Source organism: Alligator sinensis, unplaced genomic scaffold, assembly GCF_000455745.1.
Source record: "Alligator sinensis unplaced genomic scaffold, ASM45574v1 scaffold970_1, whole genome shotgun sequence".
Classification (NCBI taxonomy): Eukaryota; Metazoa; Chordata; order Crocodylia; family Alligatoridae; genus Alligator; species Alligator sinensis.
In genome coordinates this window covers 350428-375050 of record NW_005842094.1, presented here as the reverse complement: position 1 = coordinate 375050, position 24623 = coordinate 350428, and the positions used below count along the sequence as shown (strand labels likewise).

Genomic DNA, 24623 nt, shown 5'->3' with positions numbered 1-24623 from the left:
TGACTTTGTGATGCTTATGACACAATCAAACCAGGAAGTTGGGTAATGCAGGAAGGCTAGGACCTTGGTCCTCTCTCTGGAGATTTCTAATATGCCACTTGGGGGGGGGGCCAAGGGGAGCTATTCATTTCCCTGCAGGAGTCGCTCTAAAATGTCACTGGGACGAAACACAAACCAAGGCCTCCCCCTGAACAGGAAACATTTAGTCTCCACAAGTGCCTTAACCAGATAACGACACGCAGACCCGTCTAGCCCAGTGGTGACTTCAGGCCCCCTCCCCACTAGGCATCCATCATCAGGCAAATGCTATGTAGCAGCAAATCTGCTCCCCACTTTGCCCTCACAGTTTCTGTGTGGGAGGGAAAAGGGTACGGTGCTTTCCTGCCCGAGTACGGAGGAAGTCCTACAGGCTTTGAGCTTGGTGGGGGTGAAGCCTCCAACTAGCACAACTCTCACCTGAACAACAGGGCTCCAACACAGGGGCTGAACTCTCAAGGGAAAAGTGATGAGAGTTTTGTAGTGCTCAGCCCAAAGCTGGAATCTGGTACCCTGGCCCAGCTCTCATACTGTGCCTCATCACTCCCAGTGTTGGCAGAGAGAGAGAGAGAGAGAGAGTGCCACGTCCTTCCCTCCCACTATCCAAGTAGGAGCTCCTTTTAAACTTTTTGAATGATTCATGGCATCCTACTTCAAAGAATCTGAGTATTTAAGACTTCATCACACAATCCTGCCCCTCGTCCAACACCTGTAAGAAACTGTTGCATGCATGGCCCAGATTCACGAGGTTGGAAGGAGAATCAAGGGTCATTTAGTCAAGCCCCCTGCCCGAAGGGAGAACTGGCTGTTCTAAACCACCCTCATGCTCCAAAGCTCACCCCTATGAGGTTGCACATTTCCAAAAAAAGAGGGGACATGGAAGAGCACGCGTTGTTTTTTTTTTTTTTTGTAAATGATTAGGCCTCTAATGTTCCCCTGACTGAACAGTGAACTGGCAGTGGGAGCAAAGGACAGTATCACCAATCACTAGTACAGGGCTCAGACATCAGGCAAGGCCAAAAGGAAAATATGAGTGAAGCATGCAGCTTGCTTTAATGCTCAACCTCCAGCAGCACCCCTTTGGTCTGAGAATGAACTTCCCCATGCTGCATCAGGCAAATGGGATCACCTCAAGATCCCTCCACAAATGCCATTCCCACTGTCCTCTTCTCACCCCATCCATACCTCCTGCGTCCAACCAGTCTCTACCATTTTGAGAGTGCCATTAAATTTAGAAGCATCCCGGCCTACTCCCTTAGCAAGCCAGCATTGCAAACACCCGCCTAGTATATATACTATCAATCTCCCAGCTGGGAGAGGAACAGTAGAGCTTTTTGCCGTCTCAAACAGCTGTTCAGGGTCTGGTAAACAGATGCACCTGCAAGTCTTAAAGCTTTTAAGATACCTTGGTTTGACACACCATCCTCCTAGTCATTCTCCAGGAAGTGGTACATGCTCTCACTAAGCTACACACATAGCAGCTTCTGTTATACAACACAACCCTCCTCACTCAGAGAAAGCCACTGCTCCGCCAGGCACATGCGGGGTTGCACTAGTTCTAATCTTACACTGCACGGTGGCAATATCAAGCCGAAGGAAGAGGAGGGTGGGAGAGGGAAGGAAAAAAAAAAAAAATCATGATGTGGACAACACCAATCATTCAGGATTTTGCAAGGGGAGGGAGTTTCTCTCTGCATGACACTTCAGCACTAAAGAAGGCAAGGCTGGAGTTTCTTATTCTTATGCCACCATCAGTGAACTGCTTTTTCAATGGGCTCCGCCTCTGCCTCCTATGCTCCAAGGGGCCCTTTTTCAGTGCTCTAACCTAGCGCTGGGTGAAGGACAGGTTTTGTTCTCTTGCTGAAGGCTAACGTTTCACTTGCCATTGTCTCTCACAAATCCATTTCCACCTGGAAAGCTCGACAGTGGATTTCATTATTATTCCACTGAGCCACAATTTCACAGTTGGGTTTTCCCAAACAGGAAGCCAGCAGGTTTGACTATTGTTTTGATGTGGCCGGTTCTAGAAAAAAGCCAGAGCAAAAGTTGACCTGAATCCAGGAATCTCATTTTATAATAATGGGCTGAATATCTATTGAAATAGAGGCATTCTATTTAGCTTTTCCTTGTAGCCATCTCTTCCTGTCAGTTCTGGCCACCCTTCAGGAAATTAGAGACAGCTAAATGGAAAATCTTCTCTTTCCCTCTTTTATTTTTAATGTGGTCTGGGCTCATTTTTCACCTACAAATTAATCTTTAGTGGCCTCGGTCTTCTTATTGACTCAAGTGAGAACAGGTCTTAGGTGAAGACAAACAGAATACATTCGGCATTACTAATATCTAGTTAAATGGGAGCTTTGCCTGTGTAAGGAAGAAGGAATGTTGGCAAGTCCTACAAATGAATATTTTTCTTTGCCTGAAGTTCACAGTGCATTTAGCCTTTATGGTCCACCAAAAGCTTTAAAAGCTTGTGGAAGAGAAATATTTCTGAATAACCTGCTCTGCTTATAGTACTTTAAAGCTAGTGATTTCTCAGGCCAGGATGCTCCACTGATGCAACTTCGACAGGTCTAGCACTTTACCCAGAGAGCAATTACAGAGAGAGAGAGAGAGAAAAAAAGGAAAGAAAAATGGTTCTTGGCCATGGGATTTTATTCGCAACGGTAAGCATGACCAAAACCAGTAGTGTCTGTGTCTGACAGTCATCTCTTTTGCACATAAGACTTAGACTACATCATCACCACTATCACCATCACTTTAACCTGCATTATTTAGCCTGAGCTCCTCAATGACTGGCAGGGAACCTCCTCCCACCCCCTCAACCACCCAAGGTTAGAAACAATCATTTCTTCCATGTGTTACAGAGATGGAATAGAAAATTAACATCTTTAAATAGATTATTTTTATTTACTTTTAAAAACATATATTTTAGGACTCTCTTTTCAAGAGTCAAAAATTGAAAACCAAATTTAAAGAAACTCAAAAGGGAAAAATAAAATGGAACGAGATGACCAGTGCAAAGGAGGCCCAGGGCTCTAGAAGCCACCATGCCATGAGGCCAGCACCAATTCCGGCATGTCCACAGCCCAGCCAACGAAGAACCTCTTGGAAACCCAGCCCTCACCCTTGACAGAATTTTGGCAGATCACACTTTTGGATGGATTCGGCTTTCAAGAGAGGAGTTTTTTTTAAATAATAACAGAAGGAAAATTCTGTTTGGTTTCTTTGCGATACCATGAAAGTCCTGCCAGGATTGTATTTGTCCGATCTAGCATTCTTTGCCATTCGCTCTCATCCTGCATCACCATTTTGCACCAGGGCATAGGGAAAGGCTACCAAATCAGAATGGTAGTGCTTTGAATCCACTCTGCATTAGTGCAAATAGGTAATACACAGGAGTGCAAAAAGTAGGTGAGAGCCAAGTCCCTTTCACAGGCATGTGGCTGCAGTGAAAGTTATTGGAAGCTGCTCTTTAAATTCTGAGAAATGCCAAAGGGACTGCAGGTGGTTCAGAAGCTCTTAGGATCTGGCCCAGCACAGCTATAACAATTACAAGACCAGTGTATCCAATTCAGGCCAAATTCATTCTGTCCTTAATACCACGTTTATTTGGCTAGAACATACAATGTAGCATTGAATAAAAGTCAAACTAGTTTATTGCTCTTTGTAAAAATGCACTTGACTTGCGTCGTCTGTTTTCCTTTCTTTATTTGGCTGTTGTACCATATGTATAAAAGTGTTATGTCCGCCCATTTGTTCAGTATCTAACAGCTTTTTTTTTTTTTTTAATCCATTCCTGACATTCTCCTTAGTTTTACCAGACAACAGCCTGAAAACTCTAGATTTACATAAATACTGTAAATGTCTCCATAAATTGCAGCATTATAACAAAAGATTTATCAAAGTAGACAATATGTTCGGTGTTCTTGGTTGGTTGTTTCTTTCCCCCTGCCCCCCCCCATTTTAAAAATATACCTAAATTTGAGATAATCTTAACAGAGTAACAATTACAATAAGAAAATATTACAGTGCGTCGACTAAAGGAATATTCTGCTTTCCTCAAAGCCAATATTCCCTTTTGCATGTTGAAGTGATTCAGCAATTAGGAACTTTTACCTACATACAATAATTTAGTAAAATGAGAATTAAACAAGGCAGATACTTACTATTCTTCTTCTTCTGTCTGTAATTCACAGCTCATGCGAATAAAATCGCAATAAATATTAAAAAATAGTTTTCTTTTTCTTTTTTTCTGTAAGGCATCTCTGAGTATTACAAAGTTTTTGTACAACCAAAAAAATAAGATCGCTTTCCCTCCCCCCACTGTTCTCCAAGTACTGTGCGTACCTCGATAGTAAAGAAGAGGACTGCAGGTCTGATGGTGGCAAACGGAGCTGGGGTGGGGATAACTGATGGATGGGAGAGGATCAGGTGAGGGGATGAGGAGACGACAGACGATGGAAGCAGACCACTAAGTGTGCAAGAAACTGTAGTTTTCCTTCTAACGTTTCAGAGACTTTAAAGTACGTCTTCAAGATGATCTATGTCCAAACTTACCGGAAGTCCTTCTTCATGAGTGTAGCCAGATTGCAAGGATTCAGGTTCCCCCTTAACACTATAAATAGCTTAGGTATTCATACGCACCTAAAAGGGTTTCGTTTCTTTTCATTCTTTTTTCCCTTTGTTTTTCTTGGGTTTTTTTTTTTGTTTGTTTGTTTATTTTGGGGTTTTTTTTGTTTTTTTGTTTTTGCTTTTTTTGTATCCTTCCATGGTAAGATTGTCCTATGTGGTAGATGCCAGGGCTGGACCCTTATTGCATGCGGTCAGGTTGCAGCTGTTGGGGCTGATACTGAACAAAAGCGGTGGTGGGTGCTGCTGGATTGCTCGCTGTGAGGGGCGGTTGGACTGCGCTTGGGTAGCCGTATCCCACAAACCCAGCAGCGGGAGAGGCGGCGTAGGGGTACTGGTCGTAGGCAGCTGTGGTGTACTGGCTATAGGCTTGGCTCGCAGTGGTGTAGTCTATGTAGGGAGACGTGATAGACTGCACAGGGGTAGGGATGACCATGCTGGGCTGAATGATCGCTTGAGGATAAATATAGTGAGGAGTTAGCCTGTGGAGTCAAACAGAGAGAGAGAGTCAGTCAGGACTGCCCCTCTTCCCAGATGCAAGCGTCGTGGTAATGGAAGCAGTGCTGCCTGGCAGTACTGCCCTTGCACTACGAGTAATTAGAGGGATAGGGGGTGTGGAATAAAAGAAAGGCAAAAACTGCAAATGGAGAGTAGCATAGCACAAGGGGATGCCTGACCTACAGGCACTGAGCCAACACTCATCCTCCCTCTGCTTTTCCTGAGCTCTCAGGCCAGTTCCACCCCCAGACTTAAGTGGGAAAGTAACTGCACTGGGCTGCCTGCTCCGACAAGGTGCCTCTCCAGTGTCCTGTGCTGTTGCCTTGTTCATGTGCTCAGATATTTTGTTCTCCTAGTTCTGCTATTATTTCTGTCTCCTTTAGCAACTCTTCCTCTTTCCCCTTTCTAGGGCATCATCCCTTTACAACAGATCTCACTTGCTCCCATCACCTATCATTTCTGTCCAACCATTCAGCCAACAGGACAGAGTTGTTGAAAGCTCATGCCAACAGCATGGCCTGACCTCAGTCTGTTTTCCCTCCTCCTCACCTCATTTTTGGTGTCCCTTGGACTCCTCCCACATATGCACCACAGCTGTCAACCACACTGCTTCTCTCTCCTGCCTTTAGCCATCCAATTCTTCCTGCTTGGGCCAAGAGCCTTCTTCTCTCTTACCTCATTACCCAGACTGTGCCCCTCCAGGCTACCACAAGGTGGTAAGTCATGGTGCCCGACCCCTGTCCAAACAGGTCTGCAGATTTTATTTACCCTCCATATCCCTGTGCTGTTGCAGTCTTGACCTGGCCTACATCACCTACCACACTTCCCCCTAGCAATGCTGGCCTCCCCATCTCCCCTTTGCCTCTTTCATCAAGACCTTCACCCTCCTCCCATTACCCAAACACTCCCAGAGATGCTCTCCCTCCACAAAGCCCATGCACAAAAAACAGTGCTAGGTTAATACAAGGGGTTAAAAAGCAAAACAGCCCCCACCCCGCTTCCCTGGCCAGCTCATCACATCCATCCTGCCAGATAGCAAGTGAGCCCTGAGAAACAGGAGTTCTCCTGACCTTACTGCCTTGGTGCTGGTGCTTAGAAAACAAGGGGTGTCTGTAAGTCTCTGCCTCAGGCCTGCTCTGCTGGCTAGTTTCTAGCAGCTGCTTTCTGTCTCTTCTCTCAGAAGCAGCTCTGTTAGAATACCTCGGCTGCCTGCTGCTCTATTAACCACACACACACACACACACGGCATCTTTGCAGCTGCTTCTCTCCCCATCCTCCACACTTGTGCTGCAGCTTGACTGGGCCCATCTTCCTTCCTCCCTGTCCCTGCTCTCCCCACCCCTTTGCAGGTCACTGGGCAAGTCCCATGGGCTCTCATCCCTCCCCTGGGGAGCTTTACAGTAGCAGGAATTGGAGGCCATTCCCTTGTATGCCCCAATCAAGATGATTTTATTAAGTATGACCTGGCACCTCTTGGGAATAGTTAAAGGGCTTTCAAGCTTGTTATCACTTACTACATATTTAAGCTAGTGTTTTCATAATACTGGCTGTTGAGGGCAATAGCTACAGAGTGTTTGTTGGAAAAACACAAAACATTAATTCTGGCTTCTTCCAAAAAGTAATATTTTTCAGCACTTACTGTGTCAACAAGCCCCCCACCCCAGCAGCTATTCAACGATGGGCAGTGACTTGCATTATTTTCAGTCCTGCTGACCTTTATGTTTCACTTTCAGTGAATGATCTATCCAGCCAGCATCCCAGACAAAAGAGGGCTGATGAGAGCTGCCTAGCATTACCCAGTGCTAATCTCCCTTGGAAAACATGGAGGCTCCCTCTAGGAAGAAAGCAGACATAATGCTCCATAGGCTACCAAGGCCAGGCTCCACTTGCATAAATTATTGAAGGGCTTTTTATTACAAATGAGGGTTTAAGCTTGTAAAGGAGCCTTGTAGGGCCATGCCTGCTGCCTACTCAATCAATTCACACTCCCAAGCATTATTTTTTTTTTTTGTCATTTAAGCTGGATGGTGTATTCTTTACTTTCTGTCCCAACCTGCTGCACACTGCTGAAGAGCAGATGCATCTCATCCTAAGAGTGGCTGTGTTTCAAAGAGGAGTTTAGCAATCCCCCTGCTAATTACCTGGCCAACTCAGGATGGAAGAAATCAGAATTTATAAATACAAGAGCTCTTTTTGCCGACTACTACAGCTGGATTTTGCAAGGAGGCCGCTATTTCATATACGAGAGAACTGGGGAGCACAAGAGATCTACCGTGGCAGAGACTGGCTGAGAAGTCAGTGGCCCAATACATTTTACTGGGCACCCAGAACTGAGACTGCAAAAGCCTTGCTTTCAAAAGCCTTCTCCTGATGAGGAGACTTGGGCTCCAGGTGCCTCAACCACCTTTTTGAAAAAAAGGATTGGCTGGCGCAAAGCTTTCTGAAATGCCCAGTTAGTCACTTGATCACAGCTACGGCTGGAGAAGAGCCATCAGAGAAAGCAGCGGCAGGATTCTGTCTGGCAACAGGGACTGTCTTACTAAGCTTTGAGAAACAAGTTGGGCACCAAAGATTCACTGGTTTGTACGAGTCCCACCAGTTTGCCCTCACTGTAGACCCTGACTACGTAGGACACCGTCCGATACCTACAGTATACCAAGCAGCATGGGTTTCTGAGGAGCTCTCCTCCTATCTCACTGTACCCATCTTTTTCTGCTTGCTAGTTAGGATTTTTCAGTGATTTATTCATTCTGCCATTAAAACAGGGGATCCTTTCCCCCTCACCTGACTCCCTATTTAGCATGCCAAGGGCTATGAGAAGCACATCCAAGCAGAATTACCTGGCCAACCCTTCATTTCTTCCTCTGTAAGCATCCGTGAGATCATGGTGGGTTAGAAGCTAGGCACTGCAATCTTCCACAGCCACCTTAACTACCACCTCACTTTGGTACTCATTAGCAAAACGTGGGGCTGCATAAAATATCATAGGGCACCTACCAGGAGGGCATAGCTTGAAAGCATCCCTGCTGATGTAGCAAATCTAGAGGGCACCCCAAACCTAAGTCTCCTGCATCGACCAATGATCATATAGTAGAGGTGTCCTGTGTCAGATGAGTGGGGCAATGCTGGTCCACAAGCTAAACGAATGGTGTAAGGCCTGCCCCATGGGGCAGACTGGGTCCATGTACTGTCCTCCACCCTGCATGCTGGACCCAGCGCACATTGCACCTGCTTTGGATGGTCTGGGAGTATGCTGCACACAGAACCCGTGTGGCACTGGCCTGGACACAAGCAGCATGTGGCACCTGCTCCAGGGCCTGGGCTGCATGTGGTACCTGCCATAGACCTGTCAGGGCAAGTGCCACATGCAGTGGGGGTCCTGGATCTGCTGCCATATGTGGTTCATGTCTTGGACTGGCCGGAGAGGGTGCAGCATGGGTTCTGGGCCAGCTGAAGAGGGCACCATGTGGTGCGCATGTGGGGTCCTGTGTGGGGGGTTGGTCCAGCATGTGTAGAGTGCGAGTCCACACTCAGGGAGAGCACCAGGGACCAGATGATGGGCCGTGCATTGACACCCCTGCCTTAACAATGCCTTCTAGCAACAACATTATAGACTTTGAGCCCCAGGTCTCCAGTTGCTTTCATTTGTGTAGCTTAATAAAAAATCTGGTAGAATTTTGCTAGATCAAGTACTGTTGTTTTAATACTAACATCAAAAATTAATTGGGCTGGTGTGGAAACTCAGTCCCAGCCCTCCTGGAATCTCACAAGCTTGGGAGACTCCAACTCAAATCCAGGAAACAAGCCCAGTTTAGACTGGAAACCAGCTACGAGCCTACTCATTAAGGCCAATTCTGGTCCAGAAATTTAGATCCAGCCCAGAGATTCAGTTCTAATCCATTACCTAATGCAGAGACACACAATGTATAACTGCTTGTCTGGTCACAAGCTGCATAAGGAATTAAACAGGTGCTCTCCTCCCCTCTAGGGCAAGGATCAGCTCGTCTCTTAAATCTACATATTCTTCTCTCTACATCTCCCTTATAAAACAAGCAGTCTGATACTGAAGTGGCTCTCCCACCTGGCTACAGGGTAACTGGAAGCTAATGCTCCACCCTACAATTTCTCCCAGCTTCTGTTCTAATGCATTCATCGTGACGGCAGCATATAAAACAAAATTTAAAAAAAGTCACTGAAAAAAAAAAAGTGTTAAAGAACAAAACAGCAAGAACACAAAACTGTATGCCCTCAGAAGTTCTGTGCACAGTTGGTTTTTGCCAGGGCATGCAAAATTACAAGCGTTAACACATAAGCTGGGCTGGGATCCTTGAGACAGTTTGGCCCCAACATTTTTATGTTAACACAGCTCTCCTGGGTCTCCACCCCTCACCAACACCACACAAGCAGAGCTCTAGACTAAGCTCCACTGTTGAAAGGCAATCTGTAGTATCCAACTGTCCACATTCCAGCGTGAGAGTGCATTTCTAGACAACAAGGAAAGGGTGTGGGTTAGCAGCTTTCAAAAAGTTGTGACACTTGGCCTGAAATATGCTCACAGTACATACATCTCAGGTCCTCTTTGCTATGGTTCAGATACTAGGTTTCTATCTGGGGCCAAATCTGAAAACCCAGGTGCATACACTGCACAGAGAATGAACCCATGGGCAGAAGCAGAAAAGAAATAATTCAGTACCCCCAAGCCAGACACACTAACAAGGGAGAAAATGCATATTTTGCTGCATGCTTTCTGTAACCCCTTTGCCTTCTTCTCAACTATGTGGCTGTATGCATGTGCCTTCCTAAGAGAAAAACCCCAATCTATGAAATGTTGAGCCCAGAGCTCACATGGGAAATGAGGTGCTCAGTACTTGGGCAGGATTAGATGATACTTACTCTGGAGAAGGCTCAAAAACAACTCTACTTTCCCCGAATTACTAGCAACACCACCACAAATTGTCAGAGATGCACCGATATCTTGGTCCATATTGGATCAGCAGCAATAAAGAAAGTTGGCATTATTGGCAATCGACTTTTTTGGCCAGTGTAGCTGATAAAAGTCACCGATAAATGCCACGTACATGTGTGCAGCTTCAGCATACCGTACATGCGGCCAGGAATGCACCCTGGCAGGTTGGAGAGCGGCATCCAGCCAGCAAGTCTACAGGGGGAGAGGAAGGGACAGATCAAGGCCCCCCCCCCCAGTAAGGGAGTGGGGCTGGGGCAGGGAATAGAGCTGTGGGGGGTGGGGAACAGCTCCCTGCCACTGCACGCACCTCTGGGGGAGGCATGGGGAGCATGTGCCTCCCCAGATTTGTGCGCGAGGCAAGGGCAGCACTGGGAGGGAGCTACAGGGTGGGCTACAGCCACCCTAAAGTTTGCCATAGTCCCCCCCATTGCAGTGCTGCTGCCACCTACCCCGGCCCCACCCACCAACCCACCCCGGTCCAGCCCCTCTGCCGGGAAGAAACACACAACTCCTGGTCCTGAGACTGCAGCAGGCAGCCCACCCTCACCCCACACATCCAAGGGGCACATGCCCCCTCATGCCTCTGCTGGGGGTGCGTGCAGTGGCAGGCAACAGCCCCCTACCCCTGCCAAGCAAGCTGCCTGCAGCTCTGTCCTGCACCCCACTCCCTGCCCCTTTCCCTCCCTCACTGTGGGGACCTTGATCTACCCCACCCACACCCTCCTTCCCTCCCACCAATTTACTGGCCGGATGCTGCTCTCCAAGCTGCTGGGCTGCATATTGGCTATTGGATCAGTATTGGCCAACATGGCTGATTAATAAGTCATCAGGACTGGCCAAAAATATCTTTAATCAATGCACCCCTACAAATTGATTTGGGCTTTAAATATTTCCTTTGTTGTCTGATCAAGGGATAGCACATCTAAGTCACTGACTACAAAATACTACACAGAATAAGTGGTCACCAAATATAAACAGCATATATGCTTTCCAAAAAATAAGCCCTGGCTCACGATGCCTAGGAGCGCATGTTAAACATCTTATTTTATACTACATTAAAAAAAAAATTAAAAATAAAACCAAGTCACAGAAACTCCAGAATTCATTTCTATATAAAAGGACTAGTGGAAGTTTTTTTTTGGTTGGGGGGGGTTTTTGTTTTTTGTTTTTTTTTTAAATTCAGCCAGAAATTTCAAATCAGAGTGTGATGCAGATTGGACTTTTTAATAAGGTGAGCAGATGGCAACTCATTTATTGATCAAAACAAAAACATACAAACCAAGGTAATGTCAGCTTTGATTACTAGCAACCACAAAGAAAACATAACAAAACCAAGTGCAACAGGATGAAGTTATCTGCTGGCTCAGTTTATAATTCATAGGTCTCTACAATACAGTATATTCTTCTAAAAGCATTTTTAAAGGGTAATTGCTTGAAGAAATTTTAAGGCTGTATAAATTTTTATATTATACATAAAAAAGCCAGTTCCAATCTTAATTTCTCCAGAATGAATTCCATTTTCCAATTCAGACCTCCCTCCCCTTCCCCATATGTGGATATCAGTCTTCTGGGGCCTAAAGTATTGTCTGAGCATACATATCAATCAAATCAATCTCCCCGCCCGTCAAAGTTCTGCAAGCCAGAAGAGAACTTGATCCAGAATACAAAATGTGATTATAAAACGTCAATCAAGTGATCAGCAAATGTCATCACACGTCAAAGTCATCCTGTGAACAGCAAAAAGTATGAGATGCTTCATGGCATTACGATTAATCACTGGCAGAGACCACAAGCACTTGTAGAACACAATGAATATGGTCAAACCTAAAATTAGAACCACTGGTCCCTGCTGGAGACATTCATGAAGTACTCTGCTTTGAGCCTTTGGCCAAAGGCAGCGCGAGATGGCTGGCGATGAGGATCAGGGCGCTAACCCAGCGTGTTCCTAACTAGGTGGCACGACGCCACACCTGCCCCCGTAGCCAAAATTAAAAGACATAAAAACAAAACATGTGGTTATAGACCATCAGCAGAAAACAGCTTTTTTTTTTTGTAGAAGCTAATCAAAACGGACAAAAACAGAGTTTCTTTTCAATTCAGTTCCTGCTGGAAACACTTTACACAGTTGAACATTTGAGGCAGGGCTTCAGCCTAAAATACAGTGGATTGAACAAACCATGCAACTTTCTGGCACATTTTAGAGTGGCTTAAGAAGATATCTATGCAGAACAGCCCAACCGGGTAATACACCCATCGCATTTTTGAAAGCTGACACTTGAATTCTCACCAAGAACACACAGTTGTTTCCCTCCCCCCTCACGGGGGTCAGACTCAATGATCTATTGAGGTCCCTTCCGACCCCAACATCTATGAATCTCACACTCCATACAGTTAGTCCCAGCCACCACAACCTCACTACTGAATGATGGGTAAAGCCAACATATTCAACAATTTCTTTGCCTCCGTATTTCTGAGGAGGGACCCGGATATCTCCCCCACTGGCTCCCCCGAGGGCCCTGTGGGTGGCACACCCAGGCCTAGGGTTAATGAGGACCTTGTCAGGGAACTTCTGGAGGGACTAGATGTATTTAAATCTGCAGGTCCTGATGATCTCCACCCCAGAGTGCTGAAGGAACTAGCAGGGGTCATTGCGGGACCTCTGGCACAGCTCTACGAGCACTCATGGGACTTGGGCAATGTGCCGGAGGACTGGAAAAGGGCCAATGTGGGCCCCATCTTCAAAAAAGGGAGGAAGGAGGACCCAGGAAACTATAGGCCCATGAGTCTTACCTTGGGCCTGGGGAAGCTTTTCGAAAGAATTGTCTTGACATGTCCAGGAAGGGCCAGCAGGGGAGGTTATGCTCAGGGGCAACCAGCATGGGTTCATTAGGGGCAGGTATTGTCAAACCAACCTGGTGGCTTTCTATGACCAGGTCACCAAGTCCTTGGATGCAGGTGTCGCAGTGGACATAGTCTTTCTGGACTTTAGGAAGGCCTTCGACACAGTCTCTCACCCAATTCTCAGTAAGAAACTAGGAGACAGTGGTGTTGATGCCTACACGGTCAGATGGGTCACTAACTGGCTAGAGGGCCGCACCCAGATGGTGGTGGTAGATGGGTCTTATTCGACCTGGAGGGATGTGGGCAGTGGGGTTCCCCAGGGCTCGGTCCTTGGGCCCGCACTATTCAACATCTTTATCAGTGACTTGGGAGAGGGGGTAGAAAGCACCCTGCTCAAATTCGCAGATGACACTAAGATGTGGGGTGAAATGGGTATGCTAGTAGGAAGGAACAGGCTGCAAGCGGACCTAGACAGGTTACAGGGGTGGGCTGAAGAGAACAGGATGGGACTCAACACTGACAAGTGGAAGGTGCTGCACCTGGGGAGGAAGAACCGGCGGCACACCTACAGGCTAGGGAACTCCCTTCTCACCAGTGTTGAGACAGAAAAGGATCTTGGAGTCATCATTGATGCCACAATGAACATGGGCTGACAAAGTGGGGACGCGGTCAGGAAGGCCAACCATACTTTGTTGTGCATCCACAGATGCATCTCAAGCAGGTCCAAGGAGGTGATCCTCCCCCTCTGTGCAACACTGGTCAGGCTGCAGCTGGAGTACTGTGTCCAGTCCTGGGTGCCGCGCTTCAGGAGGGATGTGACCAATGTGGAGAGGGTCCAAAGGAGGGCCACCTGCATGATCCGGGGTCAGCAGAGCAGGCCCTACAAGGAGAGGCTGAGGGACCTGAACCTGTTCAGCCTCCAAAAAGGAAGGCTAAGAGGGGATCTAGTGGCAGTCTACAAATTAGTCAAGGGGGACCAGCAGGCATTGGGAGAGTCCCTGTTCCCCCAAGCAATCCCGGGAGTTACAAGAAACAACGGACACAAGCTAGCAGAGGGTAGTTTCAGGCTAGACATCAGGAGGCGTTATTTCACTGTAAGGGCGGCTAGGACCTGGAACCAACTTCCAAAAGAAGTGGTGCTGGCTCCTACCCTGGCGGTCTTTAAAGAAAGGCTGGACGAACATCTGGCCGGGGTCGTTTGAACCCAGTACTCTTTCCTGCCATGGCAGGGGGTCGGACTAGATGATCTCCTCGGGTCCCTTCTGACCCTACCAACTATGAAACTATGAGGGTACTTTGAATACCAGGCTTCCAAGTTGGTTTCATAAGCCTGGCCAGCAAGCTGCACAACAGGTGCCATCCATGTAGAAGGGAACATGGCCAGGAGCCTTCCCCTCAAACTAAGGAACAGCACCCAACAGAAGTGCTGGTCTCAAGAGCTCTTGCCCAACCTCTCTCCTTGACAATGAGAGGGCAGGACTCTACCTATGCCCAAAATGCTTCTACTTCCCTGGTCTCTACCATGCAGCAGGCTCCTACCGAGCTACTGACAACCTATGTGCTTCATAGATCTGAGAGTACAGAAGTAAGGAGACCCGCTAAGTGGGCCAGTAAGGAAAGCAGGAGCTCGTTGGCTCTTGACTGTAGCTCCCCAGACAGCCACGAACTTGGCCTTTGTTGTTTGGTGGTTTGGGATGTGGCTGGCACAACTGAGCACCCCATCAAAAAAAAATAAAAATGCCCACCTTGAAATCCCTAAAGAATGACATGGCACTTTGTAGAAAAAGAGTCCCAGAGCATTGCCTGGGACTCCCTTTTGACCTTGACGGGGTCCCTATAAATAAAAACAGGCCCCAACCCATGCAACAGGCAACAGCGCTGCTGAAGCATTTGGAGAATGACCAGCATGCAATGAGGTCACAGCAGAAGCAGACAGCTTGCTCAGGGGACTTTGTAGAGAAATGCCAGCATGCCCATCCCTCCAGTACACACTGCACAGGGAGCTTGGCAGAAAGCAGCTTACAAATGCCATTGCCCGAGCAGCCTCCTAACTTCTTACACAAATAAATAAATAAGGGAACAGGGCCCTTTGTGTTCACCAGCAAGGGCAGGGCTCCGGCATTTGGCTGCTGGAATGCAGTCTCTATTCTAACTTGAGCTGACTTCTCAGCAGCTCAGGGCAGGTCATTACTGCAGTCAGGAGGCGACTGCAGCAGGGGTAAGTAAGCCCGAGGCAGCTCTGGTCACCAGCAATAAGGACATGGCGACAGGCTTCTGTGCTGACTGTACCAGCCCCCAAGGGACCCTGGGTACTTGCTCAGGTTGCCAGCCTGTGTCGAGGTATGTGCCTTGGCATTTTGCAGCTACTGTTATCCGAGCTTGCTAGGCAAAAGCTAGGATAGGCACCTGCGCCCTATTCATACCTCTGGCTGCAGAGCAGAAGGTCGTTAGAAAAAAACAAAAAGTCCCAACACCCTGCAGACTGAGGCTGGTCTGGAGATTTCATTTCATTTCATAGACATTAGGGCTGGAAGGGACCTCGGAAGATCGAGTCCAGCCCCCTGCCCAAAGGGCAGGAAGTCAGCTCTGGAAAGCTCCCCTGGTTATGCCTGCCCCTTGGCAGTGGGAGCCAAGGTGCCTTATACATTAGCATTTAGAACCCCCGAGGTGGGACCATGCTGTGCTCAGCGCTGTACGTACACTGACAGACAGCGCCTTCCTCAAACTCGGTCCAAGAACCTATTACTCCTACTGGAGGAGGGGGTGGGATTAAGGACAGAGCAACAGGCTCCAATCTGGCAAGTACTTGCTTTTCTGGCACTACTCGGGTGGCTTTAGTAGAGCACATGTTTAAGTGTTCCCAGGGTGGCACCTATGATCCTTGACTAAGGCCACATAGGAAGGCTGTGACAGAGGTAGGAGGCAGAGTTCAACTCCTCAAGGCTTTAGACGCAAGATTGCCGGCTCCTAACTTCTTTGGCGATTCTGTGGGTATTAGACCACACTTCAGATGGGAACCTTAACTCTTCACCAATACACTGCTGGCTCCAGTGCAGCCCAAACTATCCAGCTTACCAAATAAGGTTAAGCTTAGAATGAGACAGGAAATACAGGACTATATTCTAGTATCTTTTGTGGCATCGACCTTTATTTCCATTCCTTTCTAAACCAACTCCAGACATGGAAGAGTTTTCTATAACTCCTCCCTAGGACTCTCTCTTTGCATATCTGTCACATGCCTTTAATACACTTCCCAAATATCCTGCAACAAAAAACCTGCTCTTGCTAACCTTGAAACTCATGTCTTTAAAACCAAAGATCTTGTGAAAGCACTCGGTCCTTCTCTTCTCCTTCACTATCCATCTTTCATTCTTCCTCCTCTAGTTCAGATTTTCAGAGCAGCCTGGGCAAGCTTACAACAGTCAGCTGTGTTTACTACTTCCTAGTAGAGACTAGAGGGACAACACAATCAGGGAACCCAGGAAAGCCTTACCTCGTACCAACCTCAAATATCAGACTGGGATCTGAAAAGGATTGGGGCAGGAGGAAGGGGGGAAAATGAAGGGAGAGAAGTACACACAGATAATAGGATCCAAGGCTTTTTTCCAAACTCTGTGGCTAATAAAACCATGGCTAGAGGGAAACGGATCTGTGAACGCCAGGTTCAATTAAGCGAGAACCAGCAATTTCCCTCTATGTCCCCATTTCTGCAGCCTAGACAGATTTGAGTAGAACACCTTTTAAGTTTATTATGCTGTTACAGTGTTATATTATGGGTTTAATAAAATTCACACTTTCTACACTATACAAGTACCTTCTCTAACCACCTAAAAGAGATCAAGTGTTCTTCATCCTGTACCCTTACCCCAGGATATATAGCCAGTGCAGAGGTATGAGAGAGATGAGAAAAATCGAAGCCGCACACAATTAAAGGAACAGAACATGTCCCTCAAAGAGCACTAGTCCCTCTTCTTCAGCTCAACCAACACTTTGCAGCCCTGTAATAAGTTAGCTCTACTCCCAGCTTCATTCCCCATGCCCACGAAAACAAGCAAATTATCAATAAAATGGGCTAGTTGAACAAAACACGGTTCTGGACAAAAACTGGAAGAAAAACCCCATTCAAGTAAAAAAGAGCTAAAGATAACATCTGGATGAAACAAGAACCACAGAGCAACATGGATGCCTCCCCATAGCCACTTGCCATCAGGGAAGGAACACTAAATGCACTGACACAGATAAAACAGAAATATTTCTGGAAAAGAGGACGTGGAATACTTTACATCCAAGCAGCTAAAAAACAGCTTAAACGTTAAGTCTTGGAACACTCCTGCGAGGCAAATAATATCATAGGAGAAAACGGAGGCCCAAAACGGTCAGCTCCAGAATACCCAGGAATTCCACCTTTAACTAAAATCGTTCCAACTCCATCTGCAACTAGGCTAAAGCCTGAAGAAGCATCTTCAAATCTGTCTCATATCTCCAAGCAAACCTGATCAAAAAAGTTGTTAAGCTAGCTTTGTGATTTTTTTTGTTTTTAAAGTCCTAAAAAATTTCTTCCATTCAAACAAGACCAAACCAAACCAGAAAAAAAATAAAAATACAAAACAAACATTTTTCTGCGCACCAAATGTTTCTGGTAAATTAACGTTTCTGGCAGATGTTTAAATAGAGCTTTAGATTACTTCTATTGATTTAAAAAAAAAAAACAAACAAAAAACAAAAGAACCAACAACTAAGAAAATACTGAAAGAAAAGCATCAAAGTTGTCAGAAAAAACACCAAAACTATATATTGTGAAAAATGGATGATCTTTCCCTCTGAAAAACCACCTTTCTAGAAGTTTCAGCAAGCCCTACTTCTATGCAGTCTTGCTTGGTCTTGAGCAAAAGATATTTCTCTGCCCTTCTCCTCAAAAGTCTGAAGCCCTCATTGTCATCATGCTTTTACCTACATGTCCCCTTGGCTGCATCCCTGTGCCTAGTGGGACCAGGTAGAGTCATTTGAATAAAGCTGGTAGAGCACATTTCTGCTTCAGACTGTGGTAGAGAGAAGCAGAAACAAGTCAAGATGGCTCTAAAGATGACAACAGGACCCTGACCGTCCCTTAAAGATTGAAAATGGAGAATAAGTTACTTGAAGGATGAACTACGGGGTTCTGAGCTTTCTACCTTTAAATTAATGAATTAAGGCAGATGAAATATGTAGGAATCAAAATCCACATGTAATAGCCTTTGGGAAACAGGATCTTAATCTAGACCATGAGCAAGCAGATGTTCTTGCAACAAAATGATCACCAGAAATGAAACCTGACTGTATATTGGCCTCAGACTAGGGGCCAAATATTTGAGGACTACACTGAATCAATTTAAAACACTGATGTTGCACCCAGTGCCAGAAAATTATGGCTCCATTTCCCTGCAAGTGTGCAGCTATACAAATGCTGCTGTTGCTTTAATTCCTAGAATGGACAGGGCTGGGTTGTTGGCAAACCTGCTCTGAGCATTTTTTGCAGGGCCTAGAGAACTGCCGTGATTCTCATTGTAGGGATTTACACCCATCCCAAATGTCTACAAGAAGATGGAAAGATCCAGCATTACTGCCCTAGGGTAAGTAAAAGTAATTCCATTGAAGCCAATGGCGTTGTCTCTGTTTGAGAGATGAGAACCAAACGAACATTCATTTTTACATAGGGCCCAGCTGGCTGTGTCACATTGGTGCCCCTCTTTTAATGTCAATACAGCTACAGAGTGCAATCAAGCAGCCTTTGGCCCATGAAACAGAATGGATTTGGCTTTAAGCTCGGACAGACTTAACTGATTGCAGACAAGCAAGCATGAGGGACTAAGCAGATCAAGACCGCAGTGTTACATGCTCACTTTGCGCTACTATAAGCAACTGCGTAAAATACAAGATGCTGGTGAATGGCCCAAAGGAGAGCACTATGTTTTTGGGTCCAGTTTGAGCACTACTGCTTTAAAACACATGCCAGGGTAGGGGGGAGCCTGCAAAGCAGCCTGATCCAGGCATGTATCATTTTACAGAGGTTCTATAAAAGGAGGCATTTCTGACTGGCAGGAGTTCGGCCTAGGCAACAGCAGCCATACTTGGGAATTAGCAGCTGAAGACATTTGGAAAATGGATTTGAATGTTTCTCTGGAAATCCCCAAAAAAAGCTTTCATGTTATTGGCACCAATAAACAACAGGTGCTGGGTGAGCCATGCCCCTGAGAGCCATGGGCGATTGACAGGGCAGCCTGGGGTCTTGCGGCCAGATGGTTTTGTGCTAAGAGGTAGAACAGAAAGTCAGAGCGCAGGGACTGCCAGCTGACCGGGCACACTGCAGAGTAAGGACAGTAAGAGAGATGAAAGTTTTCTTTCTATTTAGTTTTAACCCAATAGAGCGGTTTTAAGGAGAACAGCTGCAAGAGGGATTTTCTTCACTTCCTAATTGTGGCAGCAGATTGTGAACTTCAAAACCCAGCCAGATTGAGCCATGTCAAGGCAAAGTGCCAGCTGCGCCAGGCCACATGCAGAGCTGGGGTGAGGAGGCCCATCACTACTGAGCTCCCCATGTCTGGCTCTCTGCTACTTTCCACTCTGCAGTCATTTGTGTGAGTGTGCAGTGCTACTATTCTAGCCTGATAGCAGTGTACACCTTTACTGCACTGGTATGAACAACTGCACCAGGCACAAAGCAGTGGACCCAAGAGCCTGATGACACCAACCCTACTTCTGATGGGTATATGATCAACTCAATGGGCAGATCCTGCAGCAAGAGGCAGCCCTAAAATACAGCTGTAGCAGTCACAGGGAGAGTCCCTGTACAGAGAGCTCTTTAAGCAGCTTTATGGAGGGGCAGTGTATTCACGTAGCGTACTGGTATAGCACAGTTTCTGTTCTGGCCACAGGCAACATGCTGTAAGCATAGCTGAGGAGTCCCAGTGACCTGCACCAATTTTACATCTAGACACGGCTGGTGCACCACAGGCACCGAATTGAGGGAACCATAAGAGGTTGGAAAGCTGGCTACACCAAGGGCTCCTTTTCACTCTCTGGGTTACTTTCAGTTGCTTTTATACCATCTAAGACGTCTCAGAAAACATCTGAAAGGGGCACTGCAGAAACAGTCCAAGCAACCTACCTGTTGAGTCTCATAACACACCCTGATTACATGGGAGTAATTTTATGCTTGCAGAGCACAATTTGGGCAGCTCCCAAACACAGAAGTAGACGTAGGATCAAAGCTACAAACTAAGCCAGCAGGCACAGCAGTTTGGGCCCGTAAGTGTACAAGTTATTCCTCAAGGTCTGGCCCAACATAGCAATACACTGTTTTTCTGCATTGCTATTACAATCCAAAGTTATTGCATTGAAACTAAAGAGGAGGTTAGACAGGCCTCTGGCTGGGGTCATCTGAACCCAGCACTTTCCTGCCTATGCAGGGGGTCGGACTCGATGATCTGCTGAGGTCCCTTCCGACCCTAACATCTATGAATCTATAAATAGCTCTCAATTCTAATTTACTTCTGGCCGTTTGCACTGTTTGTTTTGTGTGTACACTTCACTCTGCTGGGACGGAGAAAACAGAGGTTCATTTTAGTTTCACTTTCTCTTCCTCCAGCCCTAACCAAAACTCCAGCTGCTCACGGGTCCCCGCAGTGCATGGGGAGGTTTCAATTTAAGAAGAATATTCGCTGTGGTTTGGGTTACTACTAGTCATTTTAAGAAATTGGAGAAAACTGCCTCCAGTCCAAGCCTCAGCTTCCATTTTGGGCTTCACCTATTAGTCAATCCTTTTGGCTTGCAGAACCATAGAATCCAGCCCACAAAGCAAGCCAGGGATCAAGAACTTAGACACTGGAGGAGCAGTGGCAATTAATAATGTCACCCTCCCCCAATGCCAAATTCCTAAAAACAGGCTGGGACCAGGAAATACAAATTCCTACTCCCAATCTTCCTCCCCATCCCCAGTAACTAGATCAGGCCTGGGCCATGCTCCCTCCCCGCCTGTGGCTGGATCAGGGCCACATCAAGCCCCCTCCCCACTCTGTGGGGCTGGGTTGGAGCCAGGCTATATCCTACAATCTCCACAAAGCCAGATTGGGTCCCACCACAAGCGCCCCAGGTGCAGGATTGGGATCATCAGCCAGATCCAGAATGACCAGCCACTGCCCATCCAGCCCATCAGCCAAATAAAGATGAGCACCAGTGCTTTTAATACATTAGCCTCATCTGTTAACATCACCATAGGACAGGTCATGAATTATCTATTAACTACTTTACCATGTTCCATTATGGCATCTAGGACCCAGCGGACAGATGCAGTTGCCTTGTACAATGTGTCCTATAGTTGGAACATTAGCACTTTAACAGGGATAGCAGTTGGGAAAGGGCATTTTGTCCCTGGTACCAGGTACACAGGCAGCCCCGTGTGGGTCATCTGTCCTTTGGTAAGTTAGGGGTGCCTAACACAAAAAAGGTAAGGGAAAGAAACAAGGGACTCCACAAGCAGAAGTGGATGACGACCTGCTCTTGCACTCCTAGAGCTTCCAGAATTCCACAATGGCATGAGGAGAGATGTGGGGTCAGCAAGGAACGCAGGGTTGCACTGCAAGCTGGCATTTATCTTGCCGATTTTTTTTTTTCCCCCCCCCTCTCAAAACAGAGTCAGATCCAGAGCCAAACTCTTGTTCAAAACAAGCACCTGATGCCTTCTTGTGGGGGAGGAGGGGAAAGGGGAGAAGAAACTCGCGTATGGTCCAATTCATGGCACCAAGGTAAATTGCTCTAGCTTTCTGCCAACCCACATTTCTCATGATTAAAATCATGGCTGGAGCAGACTGCAATGAAATTCTTGTTTACTGATGCTTGCAAATAACAAGATATATAATCCCCTCCCCTGGCCTCCTCAGTCTCCAGGTTCCTGTCTCTTGGCAACTGATAAATAATTTAGTGCTCATTGTCATATGTACTAAATGTAGCCTGGCTGGCTTAAATGATGAAACCAATGCCTAAAAACTAGAACACCGTCTTGATCACAAGGAACATGCAGGCAGTTAATCTCACGCTCCTTCATATGCAAAACTAAAAGCGAACGATTAAAAAAAAAAAAAAAAAAAAAAAACTCTTCTGAAAAGAAGCTATTTTTCCCCACATATGCAGCTGAAGTTGCTATGTGAAGTCACAGATAAGAATAAGCATGTGATTACATGGATTACAGGTTTGAGCCAAAGCCCACTGCAGTCAAGAGTGGAGTTATTTATTTTCAACTTAACATGTAAACAGTTTTGCTTTGAGCAGCTTTTAGGATCATCTTTCATTATGTGCCCCAGTGTTCAAGTGTCAGAAGTATAAAGATTACTGGCTGCCTTGGACGGAGAAAGCTGTTGTTATTTCCCATGTAAGCAAAGCCATAACACACAAAAAAGCCTGTCTACCTGGAACACTCCAGCTCTTTGTACCACAACCAAGACTTCATTTCATAACAGATGTTCCCCAAGTCCTTCCAACACAGCCATAACTATTTATGAAAACTAATGTGTTTCAACCATACACAACCAAACATATGGTGGGAACACTGTTATGGCAACACCACTTCTTACATCCATAAATGGGTTGCAGTGATATTGCCTAGGTAGCTGTGTGACTACAGGCATGAAAGGAAAGGTAAAAATGGGGGGGAAAGTTATACGAGAGAGAGAGAGAGAAAGAGAAAATGTTATGATGAATTAAGAATAGGGCAGGAATTCAATACTTTTTCTTTTGTCAACAAGTCAGACATTCATTCATATGTCACTTAAAACTGCAAACCAGCAGTGCTCAAAAGCTTAAGATAATGCACCCATTTTCTTAATGCTCTTAGAAAGGAAAACTATCAATATTCACTTTCTGAAGTGATGAAAAAAAAGCACTGCATCAATCATTAAACAGTTAAATGAAGGCAGTATGACAGTTGCTATTGTTCTCTTGAAGCACACTTGTCTTTTCCCGAGCAGCTGCCAGATCCTATTAGATGTATAAAGAGAGGACTTTTCTAACTGAGCAGGGATGGTATAAGCTATTGAAAGCGGTAGACAAAAGCCTACTTTTGCCGACTATTCAAGCCCTGTATAACATCTGTCCAAAAATCAATTTTTGACCTAATGTTACTTTCATTAAGTATCAGACTTTGTTTCCAATGCAATTTGCATTTTAGACCAAAACTAGAACCCAAGTTCAGACCAGAACTGTAACCCAAGTGTTACTACATGGGAAAGAGGATGGAGGGAGTAGATCTCATTCTAGAAATAGGCCCTGGTACTTTAAGTGTCCTTACCGACTTTGATACCTTAAAAGTTACAACAGTAGAAATTATGTACCACTTATTTGGACTCTCCTACATTCCTGAAATAGCCAAAGCGGCAGGAAGCACATTGGAAAGCAAATTACTCATGATTTAAAAGGAACGTGACTTGATGTGTTAGGAAGTTCTGTCCAAATCATATGAAAACTAACATAATACAAAACAACTTTTGAAATCTCCATTAAAAGAGAAGCACTCTGGCAGTTACAGAGGCTCAGCCCCTTTTTATGACCTAGGGTTTTCTCTTGCATTTAAAAAAAAAAAAAAAAAAAAAAAAAAAAAAAAAAATGAGGAAGTCGATTTATGCATTCAACTTCAGCCGGACTGTTAAGACAAAAAAAACTTCCACTTACCCAAAGGGTCTCTGAATAAAGGCTGGATGCAACTGCTGCACACCTATGGTAAAACCTGAAAAAGAGTATTTGGAAGCCAGAAGATTAAATAAAAAAAAAAAGTGTCCATGGTAACATGTAAACATGCATGTAGGTGTGTACACACACCCTCCCTCCCCTTGTGGGAACAATTTTTAAACACTTAACAAAATACCTTTTAGAGGCAAAGTGATCTTAATACGTCCATTAAATGCAACACGACTTTGAAGCGGATTACAGCTCTGAATGGGGAACTTATCAAAAATGCAGTCGTCAAGAGCTAAAACACAGCAAGTCATTCTACACAGTGTACAACCAACCCACAAAATGCAGAAGGCAAGGCGACGAGATGCACATGAGCCACACAACAGTCACAAAAGGAACACGAAGGAGCAAAATGCACAAGCGTTAAGGGAACGTCTGTTCATCCCACTTCCATGAAACTACCGTAGTGGGTTCAAGGAAGGAAACAGGAAGCAGACAGATGAATTATACGGTGCAGCAGACACACAAGCAAAACTATCAGGCAGGTGCGGACCTTCAGAACGGATCCGTGCTTACAGCCTAGCGGGGGGATGCACTAGCAGGCCAGCAAGCAGCACCCCCTACTAAAACTGAGGCTTATTTTAATGCAAAAAAAACCAAAAACCTGCTGGGAAGTTTACTACTGCGGCTACCTAAACCCGAGGCTTACTCTAATGCAAATTAAAAACAACCGCTGGATTCCTCACCGGTTTGAATGCTCCGCGGTTTGGCCCCCAAATACGCCAGATTCACATTCGCTTTCCTGCCATCGATGATGGGGTTGGGATCCTTGCACGCTCGGTCGGCAGCCGCTCGGTCTGCCATGGTCACCTGAAACCAAGCACAAGCTCAGGGCGGGGGTCATGAATGTCCTCCCAAAACGAAACACGGCCTCAACTAAGTCGGGGGGGGG

At 46.0% G+C, this 24623-nt stretch overlaps 1 protein-coding gene across 2 annotated transcripts in view; it reads right to left on the bottom strand.

Annotated features, from left to right (window-relative positions):
* RBM38 (RNA binding motif protein 38) overlaps nucleotides 1-24543 on the bottom strand; it is a 26226-nt gene extending 1683 nt beyond the window's left edge. Inside the window, exons 1-3 of one of the 2 annotated variants that reach the window (XR_003094207.1) lie at nucleotides 24418-24543; nucleotides 23669-23723; nucleotides 4203-5147 (exon numbers count right to left, since the gene is read on the bottom strand). Coding sequence is in view for 1 of the 2 variants with exons in the window: in XM_006024072.3 (XP_006024134.1) it covers nucleotides 4847-5147; nucleotides 23669-23723; nucleotides 24418-24535 (474 nt within the window). In the remaining variant the exon portion in view is untranslated. Of the gene's footprint in view, nucleotides 1-3719; nucleotides 5148-23668; nucleotides 23724-24417 lie in introns of those variants that run through there. The other variant, XM_006024072.3, reaches the window with a different exon arrangement.
* Between the last annotated feature and the right edge of the window lie 80 nt (nucleotides 24544-24623).